The 23,700-nt window shown below is 46.6% G+C and overlaps 1 protein-coding gene across 1 annotated transcript; it reads left to right on the top strand.

The window, feature by feature from the left end:
• Positions 1-932: 932 nt before the first annotated feature.
• Positions 933-22,955, top strand: IFNGR2 (interferon gamma receptor 2). Its single transcript, XM_037014760.2, has 7 exons — positions 933-1,146; positions 8,346-8,478; positions 13,418-13,626; positions 17,100-17,245; positions 19,139-19,298; positions 19,670-19,827; positions 22,296-22,955. The coding sequence occupies exons 1-7, from the start codon at positions 1,074-1,076 to the stop codon at positions 22,473-22,475; spliced, it is 1,059 nt and encodes a 352-aa protein (XP_036870655.1). The 5' UTR covers positions 933-1,073; the 3' UTR covers positions 22,476-22,955.
• Positions 22,956-23,700: the final 745 nt, after the last annotated feature.

Genomic DNA, 23,700 nt, shown 5'->3' with positions numbered 1-23,700 from the left:
GGGTATAGACAGAGGAGGCTCAGGGCCTCCAGAAGAAGCAAAACAGGATAATGACTGTCAGAACAATGTAACAATGTGCAGAGAAACTCCTACAAAACTCTGTGGTAAACATTAAGCAAAGTCAGGGTCACACAGATTCTTTGGGATAGAAACACCAAATTAGGAATTTAGGCAATTTTCAGTGGCACTGGCTAAAACAGACAGCATTCAGGCTGGGACCAATAACAGCTAAACACCTCAGTTAAACCTAAAGGTAAAAGTCCCTAGACAACGCCCAGCCACGGACTCTCTTGTCCCCTCTGTGCTCTCACCTTGTCTCTAAATAAAAGCCTCTCCCTTGCTTTCCTACCTTGAGAGCTTGCAAAGTTCATCCTCCCACTCTACGAACAAGAACTCCGGCATCAGCATTAACTAGAAGGGGCGCCCGCGCGCCCAGGCCGGGAGAGCAGGCCGCCACCGCCCAGCCCCCAGCGCCCGCGGCTCCCTCCGCCCGCGCCGCACGGCGGGACCCAGGCCAAGCCCGCACAGCACCCGCTGTGGCGCGGCTCTTCCCTCCGCATTGCCCCGCGCCCGTTATGTCCCAAAGCCGCCCTTCACCCAGGCCCTTGCTTAACCACTATCCCCTTAAACCCGTTTTCAAAAAAGGGTTGAAAACTCCTTATGTATTTTAGGGGCAATCAAGAAAGACAAAGTTTAAACGGAAAGGAGGAAAGTGCGCGCTGTGCGACTCCAGGCACAGGGGGCAGCGGGAGAAGAGGACGTGGGGCCCGAGGCTCGGCGCGAGGCCCACCCCGGCGGGGTCCAAGTCCCCGAGACGGCGGGGGGCGGGGCGGGGCGGGGAAAGTCCCGCGGCGGGGCGGGGCGGGGCGCCGGGAGGGCCGCCTGGGAGCGGCCGAGCTGGGCTCCGAGGCCCGAGCGCCGCCGCCGCCGCCGCTGCTCGGGGAGAGGCGGGCCCACGCCCAGCGCGCGCCATGGCCGCCGAGGCGGCGACGTGAGCGGCTCGGCAGACCCCGCGCTGGGGCCGGGCCGCGCGCAGAGCCGCCGCCGCGCCTGCGGGGTCGGGAGCCCCGGCCATGCGGCCGCCGCGACTGCTCGTTCTGCTGCTCCCGCTGCTGGGCGGCCGCACGGCCGCGGCGCCTCCGGCGGGTAAGCTGGGCCTGGGCCCCCGAGCGGGGCGGAGACGCCGACGCAGCGGCCGGGAGTCCGCGAGTGGATGGGTCCTTCGGGGAACCCAGACGGTGGGGTGCCGGGGTGGCCGCCGGCAGCTGTAGAGGATGGTGGTGGGGGCGCCCTCAGTGGTGGAGGCGACCGGCGGGGAACTCCGGGCAGTCCCCGGGAAGCTGCTGGCAGCCCGGAGAGGCCGCGCCCCTGCGGGCGTGCTGGCCCCTGGGAGCCGTCCCAGGACGGAGACCCTCACGATGTCCTGGAGTGAATCTGGACCCACTGCTGCCCCATCCCACGCCGCCGCCTCCTAGATTCTCTAAATTAACAAAGAAAATCCGAAGCCAGGGCACGAAAGAGGGCCGCCTCTGCTGGCCAGAGTCTTCATCCTGGTCCGACTGAACACAGCCCCTGCCTGGCGTGCCCGCCCCAGCAGCCTGAGCTGGAATAGGAGCCCAGGCCCTCCTTGTAGCTCCGTGCCATGGAGTTGCGCCACCGGCAGCCGCCCAGTTTTGGCCGGAGTGTGATAGTGGGTGTGAAATCGTGTGAAACCCAGCCCCGCAGGATGGTCAGTTCCCCAGAATCCGATGAAAGGGCTTTAGCACTCAGGACAGAATGCAGAAATGTCTTCGCCCCCAGTTTGGCGGGAGCCAGGGGGTCAGCTGAACCAGACTTTTATTCCCAGCTCTGTTCCCACCCAGACAGCCCTGACTTCCTTCCCACCCAGACAGCTCAGCATCCTTCTTCCTCCGACACTAGCTGGCCATACTTATGAACCAATAGAAAAACTAAAAGAAAAGGAAAAAAAGAACTCAGTGACAGAGGTGTAGGTAGGAGAGCATTCTTTCTGTGTATGTATGTATGTTTGCATTTTGCTGAGTTCTTTCTCAGGGAGAGACTGATAACATAGGTTGGGTAGTAGCATTTAAATAGCTTCAAGAATTTAGAACTTTCCTCCCATTTGAAGTCTCAAGGTGGTGTGAGGTTTGTTTCTTCTACCACCATTACTTGCAAAGGCCCCTAAATTCCACAGTTCCTGAATTAGGGGAGCCTTGCCTATGGGGATGTGTGCTATTGGTTAAATGGCTGTTTTCCCATGGGAATAGGACAGATTTGAATCCTGACTCTGTTCCTCTCCAGCTTCAAGCCTTGAGTAACCAGTGTGTGCCCTCTCCTTGGGCTTCATTCAGATGAGATGTGGTCATTGACAGAATGTTGGTAATTGCCCAAACTGGGTGCTTGGCAAGTGGTGGTACTTTATAGGGCTGCTCCTGACTAGTGGTGTTCTGTGAATTGTTTGTGACTTGCTATGAGTGCAGAGGTTGAGGAAAGTATTTACAAACTTTGCAATTGGACATTGCCCTTCTAGTAATTATCTTTTATTGTTATCTACAAATGTTTGGGTCTGTGTGGTGCATTGAAATAAACCAGTTCTTCACCAGAGATACTTTGAAAAGCTGTGCCACATTTTATTAATCTCTATTTTTATAACTAATTGAAATTTTTTCATAATAAACAGTTTAAAAATTAACTCAGATACTTTAAGAGAAACTCTATTAGCCAAAACACAAAGTAAAAATATTAATGATTATATAGTAATCAAGTAATAGAAAATTTTCCACACTTTGCCATAGTTTCCAAGTGACCTTCAATAATAATGAAATTGCTTTTATGGCAGAGGGAAAGAAATAAAAGAGTATTGGAAACAAGTTTTTAAAAGGAAGGCTTGACACACCTACCATGTAGAGTTATGAGGATAACTATATAAAAGATTGGACTTGCTCCAATTTGTGGTGTGTGGAGGGAAAAGTTTCCTGCTTCCCTTCTGGTCTGCTTTGGCTGGTTTAATAATTAAGTTGACGTGAGATAGATTAACAGCAGAAAAATGAATTTCGTATGTATAGGAGACTCAAAGGAATGAGCAAAGCAGGTAGTTTTTATACCTGTTAGATTAAGAAATAATTATTTGTGAAGATTGCACCAAAGGAAGAGGTTTGGGCTTGTTGAAGCGAACCATTGAAGAAGTCAAAGTCTGTTCATGCATCATTCTGGGCCTTGAGTTCCCCATCTCTGGGAACAAGAATGACTTTTACCCGCCTGGTGTAAGAAGGGTACCTTCACGTGGGAAATGTACTTCCTGCTTTGAAGGGGGATGAAGGAGAGTCAGAGTCTCTTAACTAATTTAAAAAAATCAACATGCCAGCGTGGCCTGTTATTTTATTCCCCTTCAGTAGTGATGCTTTGAGTAGTGGCCAGTTGCTGTAGGTAGAAAACTAACCCACAGCCCTAAGGTGCCGTAAGTCACCTGACTCTTTTTAAATTTCACTACCTGAGTGTTGAAGAATTAAGACTTCTATATGTAATTGTATTTGTCATCATTTTCCAGTGGATTGGATATGTACTTGTGACACAGAATTTTATTACCATGATTTTGCTGACTTGAATATCCAAAGCTTGTAATGTGCTTGGAGACCGCAGAGAAAGATGGCAAATCCCCACAACATAAAACCACCACCGGTGAATGTACATTAAGTAACTCTGTTTGTCCATAATCTCAATGGTTGAAACTACTAGGTAGCTGGAATGTTTGTGGGCAAACTCTAAGTGATAGTAATAGTCACCATCATCAGGCCACTCTTCTAGGTCAGGCAGGATACTGAGTGCTAAGATTATGTACCTTCTCTGTCTTAATTTTCTCAACCATTTTTTTGAAGTAGGTTATAGCTCCACTTACTCCCAAGGAAACATAACCTATGTAGGAAGAGGTCTAGGTAAATAAGTTGATGTCCATTATTTACTAAAGAGAGCAACTTCCAGGTTATGGCTGAGGATTTAGGGAATAATTTTATTGACTTCTTGCCTACGGGGTGTTGGAGGTAGGGTCATAGATGTTCATCATAATACCCCATCGTGGAAAGGGTCTTCATTTGTCAAGATGAATTGGTAATTTGAATGTTAATTGTACTTTATTTTATTATCTGTGTGTGATGTGTGTAACCAAACTATGCTTTGAAGACCTGGGTAACCTATTCTTAAATTTATGTATAAAGTCTTAAATGCCGGGATCCAGGGTGGACCTGACCTGAGGTGGTGGGTTGAAGCAGGAAGGCGGAGTAGGAGGAGCTCTGGCTGTGAGGTGCATGAGGACACATGTCATACAGGGGACACCTAGGTTATCTGTTCTTACCATGAGTAGTTTATGAATCCTTGCCTCAAAGACCATGGAGAAGGAATGTAGAGTGGGCTTTGTATACCCAGATTGGGACTGGGAGCTTTTATCTTGTAGGAGCTGGGGTGTCATTAAAGCCCTCGTGTCCACCCTCAGGGACTGTATTAGTTTCCTATTGTTGCTGTAACAAATCACCACCAATTTAGAACCTTAAGACAACACAGATTTATTTCTCACAGTTCTGGAGGTTAGGCGTCTGATGCTGATTTCACTGGGCCAAAGTCAAGGTGTCCGAAGGGACGTGTTCCTTTTGGAGATTCTGGAGGGATCATTTCCTTGCCTTTTCCAGCTTCCAGAGAAAGACCCTTGTGATGATACTAGATCCACCTAGATATTCCAGGGTCGTCTCCCTGTATTAAGGTCTTCTGATTAGGAATCTAAGTTTCATCTGCCACCTTAGTTCCCCTTTGCCTTATAATCTGATGTATTCACAGGACATAGACATCTTTGGGGGCCATTATTCTGCCTACAGCAGGGTCATACTGTTGAGTACAGTGCCCAGCACTGGGCTGGGTGCCCTGCTGGTTGTCACCAGGGGCTGGGGCTGGGTGACTGGTTGGTGCTCACCGCCTGCAGAAGTCATTCATGGGGAATCAGGACCACTGGAAACGGTCACATCTTAAAAATCACACGTAGCCAGCAGCGTCCGGTTTGCCTCTCATTTGTGGTCTTGCATTTCCCCTCCCTACAGCTCTGGGAGAGAAAGCACCATTTTCACTATTCAGGAAGAAACCAAGGTGCAGGTGGGGTCTCAGAAGGATCTGTGGCCAGAGGTGGCAGGATCAGGATTCCAGCCGAAGGGTTTGGTCCATAAATTCTGTTCTCTTCCCACTAAGCCTTTGTCACCACTGTTGACAAGAGGAGCCGTGGCCCTAAATACCTGGGCTCTTAGAGCCATCCAGAGGAGCCCATGGCCCAGAGCTGTCCATGCACTCCCTGCCCCAGCAGACACCAGGGAAAAGGGAGGACATGAGCATAAAGCACAGAAGGGGCAAGGGAGTTGGAGCTCTGTGGGGTCTCAAGTGGGTGAGTGCAGCCCACAGGACGAGAAATCAGCCCCAGCGTCTCTGAAGGAGAGCAGGCCGCTGTGCTGCGGGCCAGTCAGGCACCAAATCCTGTACTCTCCCAGGCCCTGGGGATGAAACAGCCCCAAGTTCAACACCGCCAGCCTTCCTGGAGCTCAGCGCTCTCGTGCTTGGGGGATACTGTTGGTAAGCCACTAGCAACCAGAAGAGGCAAGGATTGTGTGGTGCTCACACTGTCCTCGGCCCTGCACATACACGTAAACTTGTTCTCATAGCAACATTTTGAAGTCTGTACTGCTATCATTATCACCTTACAGATGAGACCACTGAGGCACAGAAGTTAAGCAGCCTGCCCAAGGGCCCACAGGGAGTGTGCAGCTTTGAACCCAGGCTGTCTAGTTCTGGTATCTGTGCTCCTATAACCCCCATGGAGTAAACAGAGACCTCAGGTGGTGGAGAAGCACCACGGGGAAAAGTCAGGTGCCACAGGGAGTCCCCTGTACTCGACATTTTATGCAGGAAACCTCTCTGATAAGGGGGCACCTGAGCAGAGACCTTAAGGGGTCAGGGAGAAAGCTATAGCATAGCAGAAAAAAGGTTCCAGGGAAAGGGAGCAGCAGGGCAAGGCAGGTGGGAGTGAGCCAGAGCAAAGAGGCAGCCATGAGGGCTGGATGCTACAGGGGGTAAGGTTCAAGGACAGGCTTTGGGAGCAGTGCAGGGGGGCTGTCCTGGGGCAGGTGTTAACAAGCGGGCAGTCTTCAGTACCTCGCTGTAAAGTCTAAGTTCTATGACTTGTTTTCTTTGAATTTGGTGAGACGGGATTCCAAGAAACTCAAATATAAGAACAAAACTGCTCTCCTCTCTCTCACGCCTCAGTAAAACGGAAGCTGAAGGACATGGAAGTCTCATCTGAAGGCTCCAACTTTTACGGGGATGCTTTCTTTCTTCTGGGACACATGTCGGGTGGAGCTCTTCCCTCACGGCTGAGCGCTCGGTGCTTCCTTCCGTAGCTGCATGTTTGGGCTGGGGAGGTGGGGGGCCAGTGGAAGGATGGAGGGAGAGGAAATTCCTGCGGGCGTCTCTGCAGAGATGGGGAGACAGTGAAGGGGCACTGTGGCAGGCGAATGAAGATCTCCAAAGAGGACCCCATCCTAGGTCTCAGAACCTGTGACTATGTTGATATCCATGGCAAATGGGATGTAGCAGGTGTGATTAAGGATCCCAAGATGGGGAGATGATCCTGGGTCGCTTGGTTCCATGAGCCCAGTGTAATCACAAGGTTCCGTGAAGGACGGACAAGGGAGGCAGGAATCCTAACCAGAGAGCTGGCAGCACGGGAAGGATCCGCCCAGCATTGCTGGGGGAGAAGCCATGAGCCAAAAAATGTGAGCAGCTTCGAGAAGCTGGAGAAGACAAAGAACTGTTTCTTCCGGAAGGAACGAGCTCTGCTGACACTCTGACTTTAGCCCAGTGAGGCCTGTTTCAAACAACTCTGGTTGTTTTAAGACACTAAATTTGGGGTGATTTATTTCAGCATCAATAGGAAACTAATATGGGCTGTGAAAGGAGGTCTCTGAGATTCTTTGATGGGTGCCCAGCCCGCACCCGGCGCTCACCCCCTGGGGTACTGCACAGCCTCCCAGAAGCAGGCCTGCCATTCTCAGCTCAGTCTGGAGATGTGCTGGACCACGGCAGCCCCAACAAGCCAGATGGGCTGCCCCAGAGAGCCGCCTGCTGTCGTGCTGGCCCTGTCTGCCTGCCTCTGGCCCTGGCTTCCATGAGGCCGGTATGAATTGGGAGAGGGTTGGTTAGCTGTGAATAAAGATCTGGAACAAAGGTCAGCTCAGGTTCGCCGCTGTGGAGATAATAGGCATCCTTTAAGTAAACGAGTGGCCACAGGCTTCTGGTAATGCCTCTCAGAACAGCTGGCAGGAGGGGCTGTAGGCTCAGCTGGGCTCTGTTCTTCAAGAGTGGATGCGTTTACTGAGAAAGTGTGGTTTGAATTTCCTGCTTTGAATTCTGGAACTGTGTGTTTTTTCAAACTTTTCTTTCCACCTTCTGGGTGTTTCTCATTAATCTTTCAATCTCAGAGACACCCTCATCATTATGAGGTTTTCTGTGTAGAGATAAGTCTCCCACGCTTGCAGCCTGTAGCCTGGTGCTGTGCGACATCTGCCCAGGTGCAGTGGGGTTGTGCTTCCAGGTCGCCCCAGGGAGGGAGCGTACTGCTGGTGCTTCCCTGGAGGATGTGTTATTTTGTTGTTTGTAGTTCTCAAACTTCAATGTGCACAAGAATCACTGGGAAGCGTGTTGAAAATGCAGATTTCCCAGTCTGGGTTGGGTTTCTCAGTGCTTGTGATACTGGGTGCCCTTGAAAAACACAGCAGTGACCAAGCCCACAGACAGGCCTCACCCTCCCATGCGCCTTTAGGCTTTGCAAGCTGGTTTGGAGTGTCTGTGTTGGTGGAGGTTTACCAAAACTCCCTTGGTACCACATCTGGGGCTAATGCCTGTCACATGGCCACTGGTTTCATCTGCAGCACTCCCTTATGGGGGGCATTGTTCTTTGTCCCTCATTCCTGAAGAAGCACCCCCGGCTGGAGCATTCACCTGCCCAGTCACGGATGCACACTAGCGGGAGAACAGGCATGCCGGTTGGGCCCAGCTCCCGTGCCCAGGCCCTCCTCCTAAGAACTGGAACCTGCAGGTGGAAAGGTGGCCTCAAGCCCCCATTTTCCCATGCTGTGCCACAGTACCACCGTTACTCAGAGGCGGGGGGTTGGGAGGGACCTGCCCAGACAGAGCTCCACTTGGTAGGAATGGTTGGGTGGCACACATTGAAATGTTTTTGTAATCGACTTTTCTCCTTTTGACCCTCCCTTTCGCTCCCACCTCTCCCTCCTTCTCTTATTCTCTCTGTCCCTTTCAAGACCCTCTTTCGCAGCTGCCTGCTCCACAGAACCCGAAGATTCACCTGTATAATGCTGAGCAGGTTCTGAGTTGGGAGCCGGTGTCCCTGAGCAATGACACGAGGCTGGTGGTCTACCAGGTGCAGTTTAAATAGTAAGCTGGATCTTTCTGTTGACGTCCTTCCTGGGAGTGGCAGGGGAGTTGTTATGGACCCGGGGACCAGCTGCTTGTTCTTGCCACTTGGCCACTTGGCAAGAACATAAGCAGATGCATGGGAACAAGATATTGCACTTGTACTTTTAAAATCTCTAGGGACGGAGATTTCACAACCTTCCATGACCCGAAGGCTTAGGTGACACTGGCTGCCAGAGAACGCCTGGCCCCATGGCTTTGAAGCTTGGTAGAAGCCTTTTCTCTCCTTGGTTTCACGAGAAGGTTGTACGAAAGGGCTTCCTGTCTTGAAAGAGCAGGAGGCACCTTTCAGTCTCCACCGTCTTCAGGTTTAACAATCTGGGTTATTTAACTTTCTAGGCCAAATATGGCCTGAGAAGGAATTTATTCCTTTAATTACAGGTAATTCTCAGTTTCTAAGTGGCTTTTCCATTTTGTGTATCATTCTGGCCCTCTTCGACCTCTCACCCCCTTTTCCAGCTGTGTGGCAGTGTGCCATCCCTTGATTTGCAGTATAAACACTTACAGAAAGAAGAAAGGCAAAATCCAAGGCCTCCATTGTTACTTGTTTACCTTGTTACATAGGTGAATTGAAGACTAAGTTAAAATTATTGACTGAGGCATTTTGCATTACTAATTCAACAAAATGTGAAGATGTGGTAATACTCAGTGCTTGAGGGAATGTGGCTGATGGATACTGTGCTGGATCAGGATTAATTATACAACCTCTAGAGAAGTAATTCTGTACATTAGAGTCATGGAAATGTCCATGTACTTTTACCCTAAGCAGATAATACAACTCCCCTTCCATTAGAAGAAGAAAAATAAGCCACTTACATAAAGATAAACATTGAAGTGTATATTCATGTCCATCTGCAGAAAAATGGCAATTCGTGTCATGTTAACTTGTAGGTGAACATTGGCAACCACAGAAAGGGGTAATTATGTCTGATCTGGTAGCAGTTACAACTGTGTAAAATTCAAAATGTCACTATGGTCAAGAACAGGTAGGGAACGTGGGAAAATTACAACAGTTAATTTGTTAGAGGAGTGGGTTCCCAGTGGGTTCCCAGGGTTCTTTTCATCTTTAAATCTCCATTGTAACAATATTTGCTTAATAATACTAGATTCTAAACTGGGGTTTGGGGATTATCTCTGAATCACATTGATCTATTCCTCAAACCATAAATTACAAGCATGATAATCTGTAATCAGTCGACCAGTCTATGAGGCTCAGATACTTACTTTGTGAGGCCCAGTGCAAAATGAAAGTGCAGGGCCCTTTGCTCAAAAATTACTAAGAAATTTAATAAGGGGACAGAGGAGCATCAAATCAAGTGCCCTCCTGAGAGCAGGGTTTCTGGCCACTGCACAGGACACATGTCCAGAAGCTGGCCCTCCTCAGCATTTAGAAAGCATAATGTCCTAGAACTAAACAAAATTTCAGTAAGAGGAAGTCACAGCTGATGTATTAACTAGCATGCGTTAGCCTTGAATGAGCTGGGAAGTACATTTGTGGGTTGACAAATACTAGAAATATTTTGTAAAAGCCTTTGACAGTTTCATATCAGAGACTAACTTGTTTTCCTTTAGGAAAGCATTCTGTAGATATTTTTTCAGGAGAGAGGTTGGCTTTGGTAAAAGAAACAAAAGATGAGGCAATTGTGAATGTTCCTGTTTGGAAAAGTTGAGAGGTCACTAGAAGCCCAAACCACGTCTGATTGTGTTTCTTTTCCAGTTGTACATTTGATGATAGAAGAGGGCCTTGGTTTCTATACTTTTACGTAGTTGGGACATTTTGGTTATATTCCATAATTTAATTTTGAGGCTTGTGGGACTTAAAACATTCCACTTTGGTTCTCCACATAAAACATTACTGGAATTGTAAATGAAGGTGCCACTCTGTGTTTTGACAGTCACAGTAGCAGAGCCAAAATTACATAGACCACTTTATAGGAAAATCTAGTTTAATTTGGGCATGGCAGAGATTGTAGCCTACCAGCTGTGTTTGACCCATAGTATTTAAATTTTTTTTTTTCTGTTTGTGCCAACATGAAAAAATACAGAATTTCACTTAGGAAAGAAAAAAAAAGAACTCAATTTCTGGTTTTCTTTGAAAACATAGGCAGTCAGGCAGTAGGCCCCTTTCTAGGTCATCCCCCTACCCCACTGCCTCCCAGCCCTGCCTTCTTAAAACATTTTTTTAATTTCAATTTTTTCTGATTTTAGTAGCAACAATTGTTTTAATAGAAAACTTGGAAAACTAAGAAAAGTAGAAAGAATAAAGTTAAAACAACCTAAGAGCCTATAGTCCAAGAATAGCCACTATTCTCATTTTAGCATATTTCTAAACTCTTTCCTGAATGTATGTATTTGCTTGCAAATGTGCCCGTGTGTAAAACTGAAAGTAGTTAACTAGAGTTATATTTTTGGGTCCTGCTTTTTTTTTTTTTGCTTTTAACTTAATGCAATTAAGTGTGTGAGAATTTGTTTTCAAATATCTATCTCTTTGTAAACATTTTTATTGCATGTTTTTTACTATATGATGCATCACACATGATGTATTTAATTTTTCACCAATCCCAGGTCTAGGTAGTTGACAGTTTTTGACTGTTATATAAGTAGTGTCCTCATACATAAATCATCTCTGATTGTTTTCTTACATATCTAGAAGAACTGCTGGGTTAAAGGGGGACGAACTTACTATTTTGGGAAGTGATCTAACAGAAGATAAACAGTGAAATCATTAGTTGTCCAGGTATTTAACAAATAACTTAACCTGGTGCTTACTAGTCCACCAGGCCCACCCCCGCCCTCATGACGAGGGTTGCTTTCAAACTTAGATTAGTTCTGGGACAGAGGCACATTGTGGACATTGTGAAGAGTCAGGACAACTTTCTGGGTGAGGTTCAGATTGAGGAGAGCCCTGGGCGAGAGGCTGTGAGTCTGGCGATGGGCGGTGTCCTGCTCTTGAAGCCATGTTCATTTCATTATTCATTTAAATGGGGCCAATGTCTCTTATTTTTACCCACTGCAAATAGATGGGGAGGCAGCACTCCAAACACAGCTTTCTCTCCTACTCTTCCTTCCCCCAAAACTGCTGTCCTTTGTGTGTCAGCTGTCATTCAAATTTGAACCCCTTTTTTGAGGAACGTTTCTAAAAAGTAATTGTGAGAAAGGGGCAAATTTGGAGGAGATGGAAGGACATGGAACATGGGCGGCCAGTTCCCTCGTGAATCAGGGAATGAGCCTTTGAAATGTGAAGGACTTTTTGCCTGAGTTTAACAGCTGGAATTGGTGGGGAGAAGGTTAGTGTATCTTTAAGTGTCTGTCAAACTTAAATCACCCCTTCTGAAGCACACCCCCTGTCTGAGACGGGTGCCTGTGTTGTGGGATCCCTCTCCCATCAGGGTCTGTGACCCCAGCACTTGGTGGCATCTGAGCATGGCAGGCATCTGCTATGGAAGCCCTGGCCACACATCTGGAAGGGGCTTTCATTTTGTCATTCACCACGTGAACAGAAGAGAGGTCTGCAGTCAGGTCGCAGGTAGAAGTGCATGTGGCGTGTGAAGGCTGGTGGCAGTGAGTGCAGCCTCATGTCTTCTGTGTCCCTGGACCTTGCTTTCTAGGCCAGAGTTGCCTTCTAGGCCAGGGCACAGACTGCCCCCCACTGAGACGTCTAGCAGACACTTCCCTGGCTTTTCTCAAATCCGTCACCTGAGGACAGAAGTCATAGCTGGGAACTAGTGTCCCACATGGGGGTGTGGCATTGGGACTCTGGGAAATGCATTGTCACAAGGATGTGTGGCCTTGTGTTTGGTAGGTTTTTATAAGGGCAAGGCAAAACTTTTTAAATAGGTAGCTGTGGGGTTTGTATGAATGCAGTATCATTCCTAAGACACAGGCTACAGAGGCTGAGTTTGAAGCATTAAAATCAGTTGTGGGATAGGAGAAAATATTTGTAAACCATATATCTGATAAGGAACTTATATCTGGAATATATAAAGAACTCTTATAACTCAACAATTAGAAGACAATAAGCCAATTAAACTACAGACAAAGGATTTGAGTGTACAGTTTTGCAAAGAAGATATACAAATGGCCAGTGAACACATGAAAGATGTTTACCTCATTAGTCATCAGGAAAATGCAAATCAAAACTACACTGAGATACCACAGCTTACCCACTAGAATGGCTATAATAAAAAAAGATCTGGAGAAGCTAGAGCCCTCATACCTTGTGGGTGGAATATAAAATAGTGCAGCCACTTAGGAAAACGGTTAAAAATGGAGTTACCGTAGGACCCAGCAATTCTACTCCTTGGTATAAACCCCCGACACTTGAAAACATATGTCTACACAAAACGTGCATGTGAATATTCTTAGCATTATTCAAAGTAGGAAAAGAGGGGGAACATCCTGTGTCCATCAACATGTGAATGGATAAATAAAATTTGGTATATCCGTACAGTAGAAGATCAGTCAGCAACAAAAAAGGAATGAAGTACTGGGACATGCTATAGCATGTTTCTTGCTTGAAAACATGCTAAGGGAAACACTAAATGAAAGTTGCTAATCACAAAGGCCACACGGTTTATGATCCCATTTATATGAAATGTACAGAATAGGCAAATCCATAGAGACGGCAAGTAGATTAGTAGTTGCCTGGGGCTTGGGGAGTGACTGCTAATAAGTACAAGGTTTCTTTTTGGGATAATGAAAATGTTCTAAAGTTGACTCTGGTGATGGTTGAACAATTCTGTGAATAGACTGCAAGCCATGGGATCATACTCTTTAAATGGGTGACTTGTGTGTTACTTGAATTATCTCAGTAAAGCTGCTTTTTGAAAACAGCTCTAGGGAAACTTACCCATGGTAGAAGGTAGAATTCCATGAAGTGAAATGCTTTTGTCCTTTCCAGCTCCATCAGCAGCAGGTGGTATGATGTCAGTGTTGATGACATCGGGGTGAACTGTATGAACCTCACCACGACCACGTGTAACTTCACCCCAACCAGCCTCTCAAAGGGGTTCCCACCGCATTTCAACGTCTCTTTACGTGTTCGAGCTAAGCTGAGAGACCTGGTTTCTGCCTGGCTCACAGTGCCATGGTTCCAGTACTGTCGGAATGGTAAGAGAAATTCCTACTATCAGAATGGTATAAGAATTCCTTTATAGTTCTCAGGTTTTCTTCACTTTCCCTTCACTGAACAGTCTTGACTCCATGCACCTCAGTGCTGCTTCTCACCCTAAATAACCAGCCAACAGGTGGGCATGATGGACAAACCCAAGTACTGACCATGGAGGCTGGTGCAAGGGGAGTGTGATTTGCTGGACCAAGGGTTGGCAAACTATAGACTTCAAGCCAAATCTGGCCCACCAACCTGTTTTTGTAAATAAAGTTTTATTAGAACACAGTTCCACCATCTTTTAATGTGTTGTCAATGGCTGCTTTCATGCTGCAACAGTAGAGTTAAGTACATACAATGGATTATCTGGCCTTTAAAGCCAAAATTTGCTCTGGTACTTTGCTGAAAAAAATGTGCCAACCTCTGTGCCAGATGAGATACTAGCATATTGATCACTGATCACCCATACATGTTCTGGCACAATTTCTTCTATGTTTAAGAGAGACTTTAATTCTGCTTTGAACCATGCCTGGCACATCGTCGATAATTCAGTAGAGATTGGTTGAATGACTAAATGAACAAATATCCCAGATACTGGAAGAGGGCATGAGAATCATCAGATACTAGTGTGTATGTTTGTTGCTCAGTGATTCACTCCTCACATGGTCAGGTGTGCCCAATGTTTTTTAGTGTCTAGTTTATGCAAACACAAAGTCCAGAATTTGCTGGACTCCTAATTCAAACAAACTGAAGTTTAAGACAGTTGAGGAAATGGGATCACTGTCTACACATTTGATGATTTCTTAAGCAGTTATTTTAATGGTATTTTATTTATGTTTTTTTGAAAAAGGGGTGGGTCTTTTAGAAATACATACTAGAGTATTTACAGATGAAATGACATGATGTCTGAGATTCATTCAAAATGACCCAGACTGGGGAGGGGCAAAGACAAGGTGAATGGGCATAGGAGGAACAAACCTGGCCATGACTTGATGTCGATTTCAAGTTGGGTGATAAATACATGAGCCTTGGTAATGGTCGTCTCTCTACTTTCTATGTGTTTGAGATTTTCTGTAGCAGGACGCTAAGAAAAAACATCAGTGGTTTGTGCTGGGCGATGTGGGGATGCAAAGTGAAGGCAGCGCCACCTGAACACCTACTGTGGGCAGGTCGTTTGTCCTTGAGTATAGGACTCACATGAGCTGTGAAGTGTCACCCAAGTGGGAATTAGTTAAAAAATACCACCACCACCCACAGTAATGGTGGTTACCAGCCACTGTCCAGGAGAGATGGGATGGTAGCAGAAGCAGGTCGTGTGAAAGTCATTGGTCTGATGTCAGCCTCCGCTGTTGCCTGTCCACCCAGCCTGAGCTGGGCAGCGACGTTCTCGGTCACTGGCTGGGTCGTCGTTCTCTGCCTCCTCACTTGTAAAGTTTGAGGCAGCGGTGTTATTAAATCTCATGGCTGCTGTCACCACTTGAGGTGGAGCTGGGGTGAGTAACCAGTGTGAAGACGGCTCACCAAGTGCTTGAGGATGGAAGGATGAAATGGCTGAAGGGGGCAGGCCGCACTCAGACCTGGGGTCCCATCGCAGCTCTGCTACTTCCTGGCTGTTAACTCGGGGCAAGTAGTCCGCCTCTGGAAAATGGAATAACCTCCTGTGGTGCCACCCAGATCTGTGTGGATACATGTGAAGTCCCCGGTGCCTGGTTCCTAGTAATCTCAGTTCACAGAAGCTGCTCTCAGCAGTTACCCACAATTCCTGCAGTGCACTGCGAGATGGCAGACTGCTCACCCCGGGGGGCAGGCTGATCAAGTTGGTGTTGGATCTCAGGTCCAGGACTGGCTTCTTCAGAAGGGCAGGTCTTTCAGCGCTGACCTTTCAGTGAATAAGTGATTCATCATGGCTGGCTCCCCTGCCCACGCCCATGTGTACGTCACAGAAAAGTCTAGAGAATATAGCCCACGTTGGTGAGAGGCCTGCTGGCGGCTACGCCCTGCCGGTCAGCATGCCTCAGGCACGTAGCTGTGAGAAGGGGAGACCAAGGACGTGTGTGCCAGCATCTGTGAGCAGGTGTAAACGGAGCTGGCTACCACCTGAAGCCAGTCCGCTAGCACTGCTCTGGCTGGCAGTGGGCCAGGCCCAGTGTGTCCCTGTGTGGACTTAATTCCTACACCAGCACAAATGAGGTCAGAGGGCACGGGTGCGAACCCTGTAGGTACCTGTTACCTCTGCACAGAGAGAAATGTAGGCAGACCCTGTGCCTAACCCTCATCAAGGGGAGCCTGGGGAAGAGCAGAATGTAAGGGAAATACAGCCCGGCTGTCATGAACATGTAACTGTTCACAGAGGTATGATCATCTGAGTGTGTAAAATGTACAGAAGCAGGCCTCTTAGAACTTGTGGGACCCAACCTGTACTTTGATCTAAGTTCCTCTGGTTAATTACACAGTTATAATGCTTACTTGATAAAGGCCATAATCTTTCATCTACAGCATATCACGAGACACAGTCCTTCACGGTCCTGTGAATTATATGAAACGCCTTAACAAATAGACTTAACTGGTAGTATTTCTCAGTTATTATGTTTAAACACAGTATTACAGTAAGATAGAGATATATATTTAAAGGTTTCTAAACATCACTTTTTATATAATTATATGCATATTATACATATGTATATATATATATAGAGAGAGAGAGAGCTGTATAGTACAATATAAATATATATATTCAGCAGGTAAGGGCTAACAAAATCATTTCCCCCGCTGCATGAAAGTGTGATCTTGGTAACCTTCCAGCTGTGTTCCCTGGGAAACTTGACAGAAGTGGCTTGTCAACTGCGTTACTAAGCAGCGTTGCTTACAGTCAGAATGACCCTGCATTGGTGAACTGCATCTCAACTGGGACAACCTTAAATACCTGCCGGGAAGCAGTGACGGGCCTTGCTGCATGCAGTGCTTCTTGTAACTGGGCATGTCCCCTGTGGGGACTCTGGGAACTTCCTGTGTAGTTGTTATAAGAGATTCAGCTCTTGTGGCTTTTAAGCCAGGGAGGCTCGTGTACCTGCCCCTCATGGGTCTTGGTTCTTGTACCTGAGCCATGTCCCAGAGGGCCAGGGAGACCCACTCTCAGCTGCCACGGGGACTGCCTCGAGGATCCCTCCTTCCGCTGAAGGCAGGAGGCCCCTGGTGCTGCACTCTGGCCCTGCCAGGCTTCCTGCCTCGTAGCCTTCCAAGCAAATCCTGTGCCCAGGGCAGTCTCTTTTGGGCTTGTGCACCTGAACGCAACCTCGCTGCTTTTATGAATGTGTATGTATGTAAGCATGTGTGTGTACACGCTGTGTGTGGTTATATTATTGGGCTATATGTAATGTGTGTGTATAGATACTACCTACGTGTGTGTATATACATGTACTATATGGGTGTATATGTTTATATGTATGTCTGAATCTTGTTTGTGATCCTATTGCAGTTACCGTCGGGCCTCCAGGGAACATCTGGGTGACCCCCAGAGAAGGCTCCCTCATCGTCAGGCTCTCCTCTCCCTTCAGCATCGAGGCCTCCATGGCCACTTTTTTGTATTATGTCCATTACTGGGAAAAAACAGGAAGACAACAGGCAAGAGCATTTTTCTTCTTTGTTTTGATTTTCTTTTCTTTGGAATTTCTGATATAGCAAAAAAAAAAAAAAAGGTAAACTTTAAAATGGACAAGGAGAGCAAATATGCCTGTATCGCCTCCGAGTCTGAGACCCGAGCTGGTTTTGAGTCCTCCTCTTCAAGCCTGTGCTACTCCTCACTGTGTGGAGACTTGCCTTCTAGCAGGTGGGTCTGAAAGGCCCCTCTCTGTGCCATCACATCATTCCCATTGTTGGGGTCCAGAATTCGCTGGTGTTCATGGTGCCTTTGCCACACTCTGAAGTTTGGAGAAGGTTCTGGTGGGCCTATTCCTACAAGAAATCCAGCACCACAGTCTGCAGGGTTTAGCTCTGTACATTTCTCTGGTCTGCACGGTCTGCAAACAGGGCATAGGGAACAGGTGGAGAGTCAGCTGGAAGGAGAGAGGGCGCTCTAGGGAGAAGGGCCAGTAGGTCCGAGAAGGCCCAGGACATTTGGAGACTTGCGAGTGCTTGAATCTCTCAGAAAGGAGTGGGTAGGGCCAGCCATACGGCTGACAAAGGGAGGCCAGACCACAGGGGCCTGGACAGCCCTCTGTAGCACAAGAAGAAAATGGTGGCATTTAATCATCTCCAGTGCCTGATCATCCAACCTGCATATAATGAGATTTTATGATCTGTGTAAACTTCATGATTTCCTAAATTCAGCATTATTATCATTTTTTTGTTTTTCATTTTCCAGTTTTATTGAAATATAAGTAACATACATCACTGTAAATTTAATGTGTATAGCATGATGCTTTGACTTGCATATATTCTGAAATGATTTTAATTTTTTATAATAGTAAAGAGCTTATGTTTATTGAGATCTTTCTTTGTGTCTGGTTGGGCCAGGCATTTTAGATACATCATCTCATTTAATCTTCACACTGGCCTGTTTCTCAGGGAAGGAAACCAAGTGGTTAAGTCACTTGCCCAAGATCAGCAGCTGACAGGTGCAGAGAACCTGAGGGTCCATGCTCTGATGCATAACTTTTCTCCCACATAGCTAATATTTGCATTTTCTTTTGGTTTCTTTATGGTGAGTCTAAAAACCTTGGGGAATGCAAAACTAACTGAAGAAGAGACTCTTAGCATATAGGGAAGAAGGAAGTAATCATTTCCCTAAATCAGAGGTCAAAGTCCAGTCAACTGGAATTAGAGGCCTGAAAGAATCCAGAAGGGATCCCCATTTACCCCTTTCAACAGAGCATGTATACTTTGGACTTCCATGAACAAAAGATTCTAGGACCTAAATGTTTCTGAAAGCCACCAATATGATCTCCATCCCAGCCGTGAATCTGTTCATCAGGGGTCCCCAAGACCAACCCCTAGATTTGTTCAAAGACTCACAGGATTCGACATATACTCATGGCTATGAGTCATTACAGAGAAGGGACATAAAATCTGCAAAGGGAAGAGGCACATGGGGCAAAGTCTGGAGGAACCCAAACACAAGCTTCCAAGAATCCTCTCCTGCTAGACTCCCACAGGACACACTTAATTCCCCCAACCACAACTGTGACATGTGAGATGTTGTCGGCCAGGGAAGCTCCTTAGAGACTCAGTGCTCAGGATTTCTGCTCAGGACTGGTCACACAGGCACCTTCTCCCTGCATAAAGCAGAATTCCAGACTCCTAGATGGAAAGCCATTGCATCTTCATATGGCTCACCAGTTTTCACAGAGAAAATTTTTCCACTGCAAGCCAGTGAGTGACTCTTTAAAAACAGATTCTCCTTATTCTGTGGTTATTGGGCTCACTATGAATTTAAGGAAACTTTGGCAACCATGGAAGCAGCTTGACCTTGTCTGTGTGGGTAATTTACATACGTGGTTGTTGATGTTTCTTATATAGGTTAAAGGCCCTTACAGGAGCAACTCCATTGTGTTGAATGATTTAAAACCCTTAAGAGTGTACTGTTTACAAGTCAAGGCACAGCTGTTTTGGACAATTGAAAACATCTCTAGACCTGGACATTTAAGCAACATATCTTGCTACGAAACAACAGCAGATGGTAACATAGGCCTTCTTATGTCCTTTCTCAGCTGGGAGAGGAATCCACCTGGAATAGTGAAATCGGAGGTTGCTTATTAGGTGAAGGGTGGTGGGAGTGGGGAGATGCAGAGGGGAGGGATGAGAAGAGAAGGCATAAGCAGCTCCTGCCGAGATCTACAGTAGCAAGAGCCACCTGACAACTGAGGCTCTATTTTAGGATTGCCTTCACTAGCTGTTGGTAAGCATCCGGGGCTGGGTGGGGGAGGGGGAGAATCTATCCATTTTACTGGAATGTGGGCGCTGTTTAAGCAGTTGGCAGATGGAAAATTTTCCAATGTTTGTATTGTGTGCGGGACAGTCATCTTGTTCACTTTTATGTCGCCTTTTTAGCCTCTACCAAGCTTCAGCAAGTCATCCTGATCGCCGTGGTGACCTTTCTGTTACTTTTGGCCCTGGCAGGGGCCTGTCTCTCCCTGGTCCTGAAGTACAGAGGCCTGGTTAAATATTGGTTTCACTCTCCGCCAAGCATCCCGTTACAAATAGAAGAGGTATGTGTGCACACATCTAGATGGGTGACGTGGCAGCACATGGCCCCATGGCAACATCTAAGTGTATAGCAGTGGACAAAGTCATAGACACAGAAATTTGAGTTAGAAGTGGTACAGAGCCCTTTATATACCTATTTTCATAGTCACATTCTTCACAAAAGCCAAAAGGAAGATGTGAAAGGTGGAATCACCCCAAGTGTCCATTGATGGATGAGTGGACAAATAAAATGTGGCTTGTCCATACAACAGAATATTATTCAGCCTTTAAAAAGTTGGTTCTGACACCTGTTACAACATGTATGAACCTTGAGGGACATTATGCTAAGTGAAATAAGAGGACAAATCCTGAATGATGCCACTCATGTGAGAGAATTAGATTAGTTAGAGTCATAGAGATACAAAGTAGAATGATGGCTGCTGGTGTTGCCTAGAGGGGATGGGGACTTAGTGTTTAATGGAGACAGAGTTTCCCTTTTGCAAAATGAAAAAAGTCCTAGAGATGGATGGTGGCAATGGCAACGGTTACACAATCATGTGATTGTACCAAATGCCACTGATCTGATCTGTACACTTAAAAATGGTTAAGATGCTAAATTTCATGTTTTGCGTATTTTACCACAGATTTTTTTTTAAGGTGTTGAAGTTAGCGAACATGGCCTGGCCAAGAGATTGACTGCAGTAGGTCCTCTCCCAAGCCAGCACATTAACTGTATGCTTTTTGGAGAAGGCCCCAGTGGAGCCTGGCTGGAGGGTGCAAAGGCAGTAGAGACAGCAATCAAGAACATGAGCTTTGGGTCAGACAGTGAGCCCATTGGCGGATTCTTAAACACACCCAGAGCTGTGAGCACAGGCCTCACATACCAGGTGCTCACTGGCTGTTGCTAGTATTTTAAAAGAAAAAAATGGAATGAGTCATGTAGAAAGTCTTCTTTTCTTGCCCATTGCCAGCCTCCTGAAGCTCTGTGAGGTAGCCAGGCCCCCTGAGGACACAGTCAGGACATTCTTGGGATCATAAGTGTGTTGATAGAAGAATTTTTTTTTTTTTGATAGAAGAATATTTTAAAGCATTGCTTCTGCAGGCTTATTCTCTGGTGAAATCTGGGTAAAGGTACTGAGAGAACAATCCCATTCTGTTCCATCTAGAATGAATAGTAGTAGATGAGGCTGATGTCTGTAAAGACAGTGGTGCTTCTAGAAAGTGTATAGTCACTTAATTTCCTTTCTGTCACAAGGTGTTTATAGAACACAGACATTATACAAATTTTGTGTTAGATTCCCAAGGAGAACCTTCATACAAATACAGCATCATCCCCCTTCTCTGAGCACCTAAAATAGTCAAACTCATAGAAGCAGAGAGTAGCACGGTGGTTTCCAGGGCCAGGGGGAGGTGGAAACAGGATTTTCTGTTAATGGGCATAAACTTCCAGGTCTGCACAATGAATGAGTTCTAGAGGTCTGCTGTGCATTGTGCCCCTGGTTAGTACCGTATTGTGTGCTTAAAAATTCATTCCCTAAGAGGGTAGAACTCCTCTTACATGTTCTTACCACACACACAAAAAAACCTTCCCTGGTTATTCTCACCACAGAAGAGCAGCTCTCAGCCAGTCTCAGCATTTTACTTGCATTAATAATCTCGCTGTGACAACAGAACTATCAGCGGGGCCCCAGGAAGTGAATTTACCACTAGGTTCTCCTTTGGGGCTTAAATCTAAAATATATAGTCTTTCAGTCCACTTTCCAGAGAAAGTGTGAAAAATACAGTACACATCAAAGGGATCTGAAGTTACATGAGAACAATGAATCACATCTCACTTATTTTTTCGAGGTTTCACAAATACACATGATTCATCTACGTCCCTCTTTCACCCAGCCCGCCCCAAGTGGCCTCAAGGGTCGGCATTTCCAAGAGCCAGGCGCTGGGTTCTTGGAACTTGGTGGGTTGGTGGCTAAGCCTAAAGCCAGGGAGGGGGAAAAGGAAAGGGAGGCTGTCACCCGTCCCTTTCCAAGGAGCACTGTGCTTTCTGGTCCCTCAGGGCTGCACTGGGTGTCACTGACTGCTTGGTGTAGGCTGTGTGAGATAGAAAGAACCAGTCGGGGAGTGGCTGAGAACAGTGCTTGAGAACTTTCTCTTTTTCACCCCTTGGGGGAGAATGAGAAGACCCATTTCCACCATCAGCTGAAAGGTTAGAACTCCAGAGACACATTAGGGTTACTACTAATGTTAGGTTTAATACTCCACAAGCAAGCTCGCTTTCCAGCCCGAGTCCTGCCCTTTCGCAGCTTTGGAGTATTACTTCGGCTGGATTTGTGAGGGCAGAAAGGATGTTCAAGTTCTCTTGTTCTGTTGGCGGACAGAATAGAAAGTTAAACCTGAATAAAATACGATTGTGCCAACCAAAACTGAAGGCAGAGGTCTGGGATTGTTAACTCATCAGCTAATGATGATGTTGGTTTTCAACCTCTTCAAGTATTTGAAGAACCCGGCTCAGCCTATCCTAGAGGCCTTGGACAAAGACAGCTCCCCGAAGGATGATGCCTGGGACTCTGTGTCCATCGTTTCCCTTCCAGAGAAGGAGAGAGATGTTCTCCAAAGCACTTTGACCCAAAGCACTGGTCCAGTCCAGCAGCCTGTGGGAAGAGGACTCTGAGCCAGCGAAGCTGCTGTCTTGTCGGGACCTCACGGAGCCCAGGACTCCATGTTGCTGTTGCAAAAAGACCCATTGGTGCCTAGGGGGAGACAGTGGGTCTCATGGGTGAGACAAGCTTTTTTGTTTTTCCCAAAACTAAAATTTTCTAAATCATACATGTTTCTAGAATGATTCTACAGAGATAGCCCAGCAAAATTAAGATTTCTCTTGAACACTAAAAAGGCACATCATTGTTTGTTAGCAAAACGGCTCCAGCATGCCTCTGATATTTTGTTCAGTATTGGCTGGACCAGGCAGTCTGGAGACCCGATCCTTGCCTTGACTCTGGCAGGTCACATAACCTGTTCTAGCCTGTCCCAACAAGGGACATTGAGCCTACACGTCCAGCCTCCCAGCTTAAAATGTGATTAATCCTGTAAATATCTTCTTTGTAATTTAAGGAGTTTTTTTCAAACTAGAAATAAAAGACTGTAAAATTAACTTTTTAAAAATATGTGAACTTTTTCCTCTCTATTTTGCCTTCTTTATTTTGACCTATCTTCTGCAGTTTCAACTGTGTAAAATTATGATCTCTAAACTTGTTTTCTGAACACCCAGTAGAGCTCCCGAGGCCTCACGGTCACTCAGCAGGCACTGTCTACGTGTGTCACTGATAGCTTGGAAAGGTACAAAGGGATTTTCGGAAGCTACATTAGCACTTTGCATGCATGTGGTGAGTCCCCTGCATGGACCAAGGCAGGCGCTCGTAGGCAGTAAACATGATCAGCTAATGGACAGTAGTGATACCCGCTGGGCATGCAAGTCTAATGATTATTTCAAGTATTGAAGGGCACTTTTGTTCAGAGGATATAGATTAAAAACCCATTTATGTGACTCTTAAGCCTTTAGAAAATGGATGTGTTTCTTCACCCCCAACACATACACACACACACACACACAAAGTAACACCATGGCTGTAAGGTCAGCTTTAGAGAGGCCCCTACTGGCAACTTAACCTTGACAATGAGAAGAGGGGATGCGGAGTATAGGCATATGAAGCTTCTTGCACTAGTTGATGGAACCACTTTCTCTCGGTTGGGGCTCTGCCACTGGTGAGGAACTGGCTGTTGGGCTGACCCTCTAACCAAGTATCATGTGTCCTGCCATCCAGAGTGACAGGAGATAAAAGGACACCACACGCAGCCCCCACCCCCTCAGGTCCTCTCATGAGACATCCATGTCAGGA

Source organism: Manis javanica, chromosome 3 (genome assembly GCF_040802235.1).
Source record: "Manis javanica isolate MJ-LG chromosome 3, MJ_LKY, whole genome shotgun sequence".
Classification (NCBI taxonomy): Eukaryota; Metazoa; Chordata; class Mammalia; order Pholidota; family Manidae; genus Manis; species Manis javanica.
The sequence above is the reverse complement of the archived record's forward strand: the minus strand, read 5'-3'. Positions and strand labels throughout refer to the sequence as shown.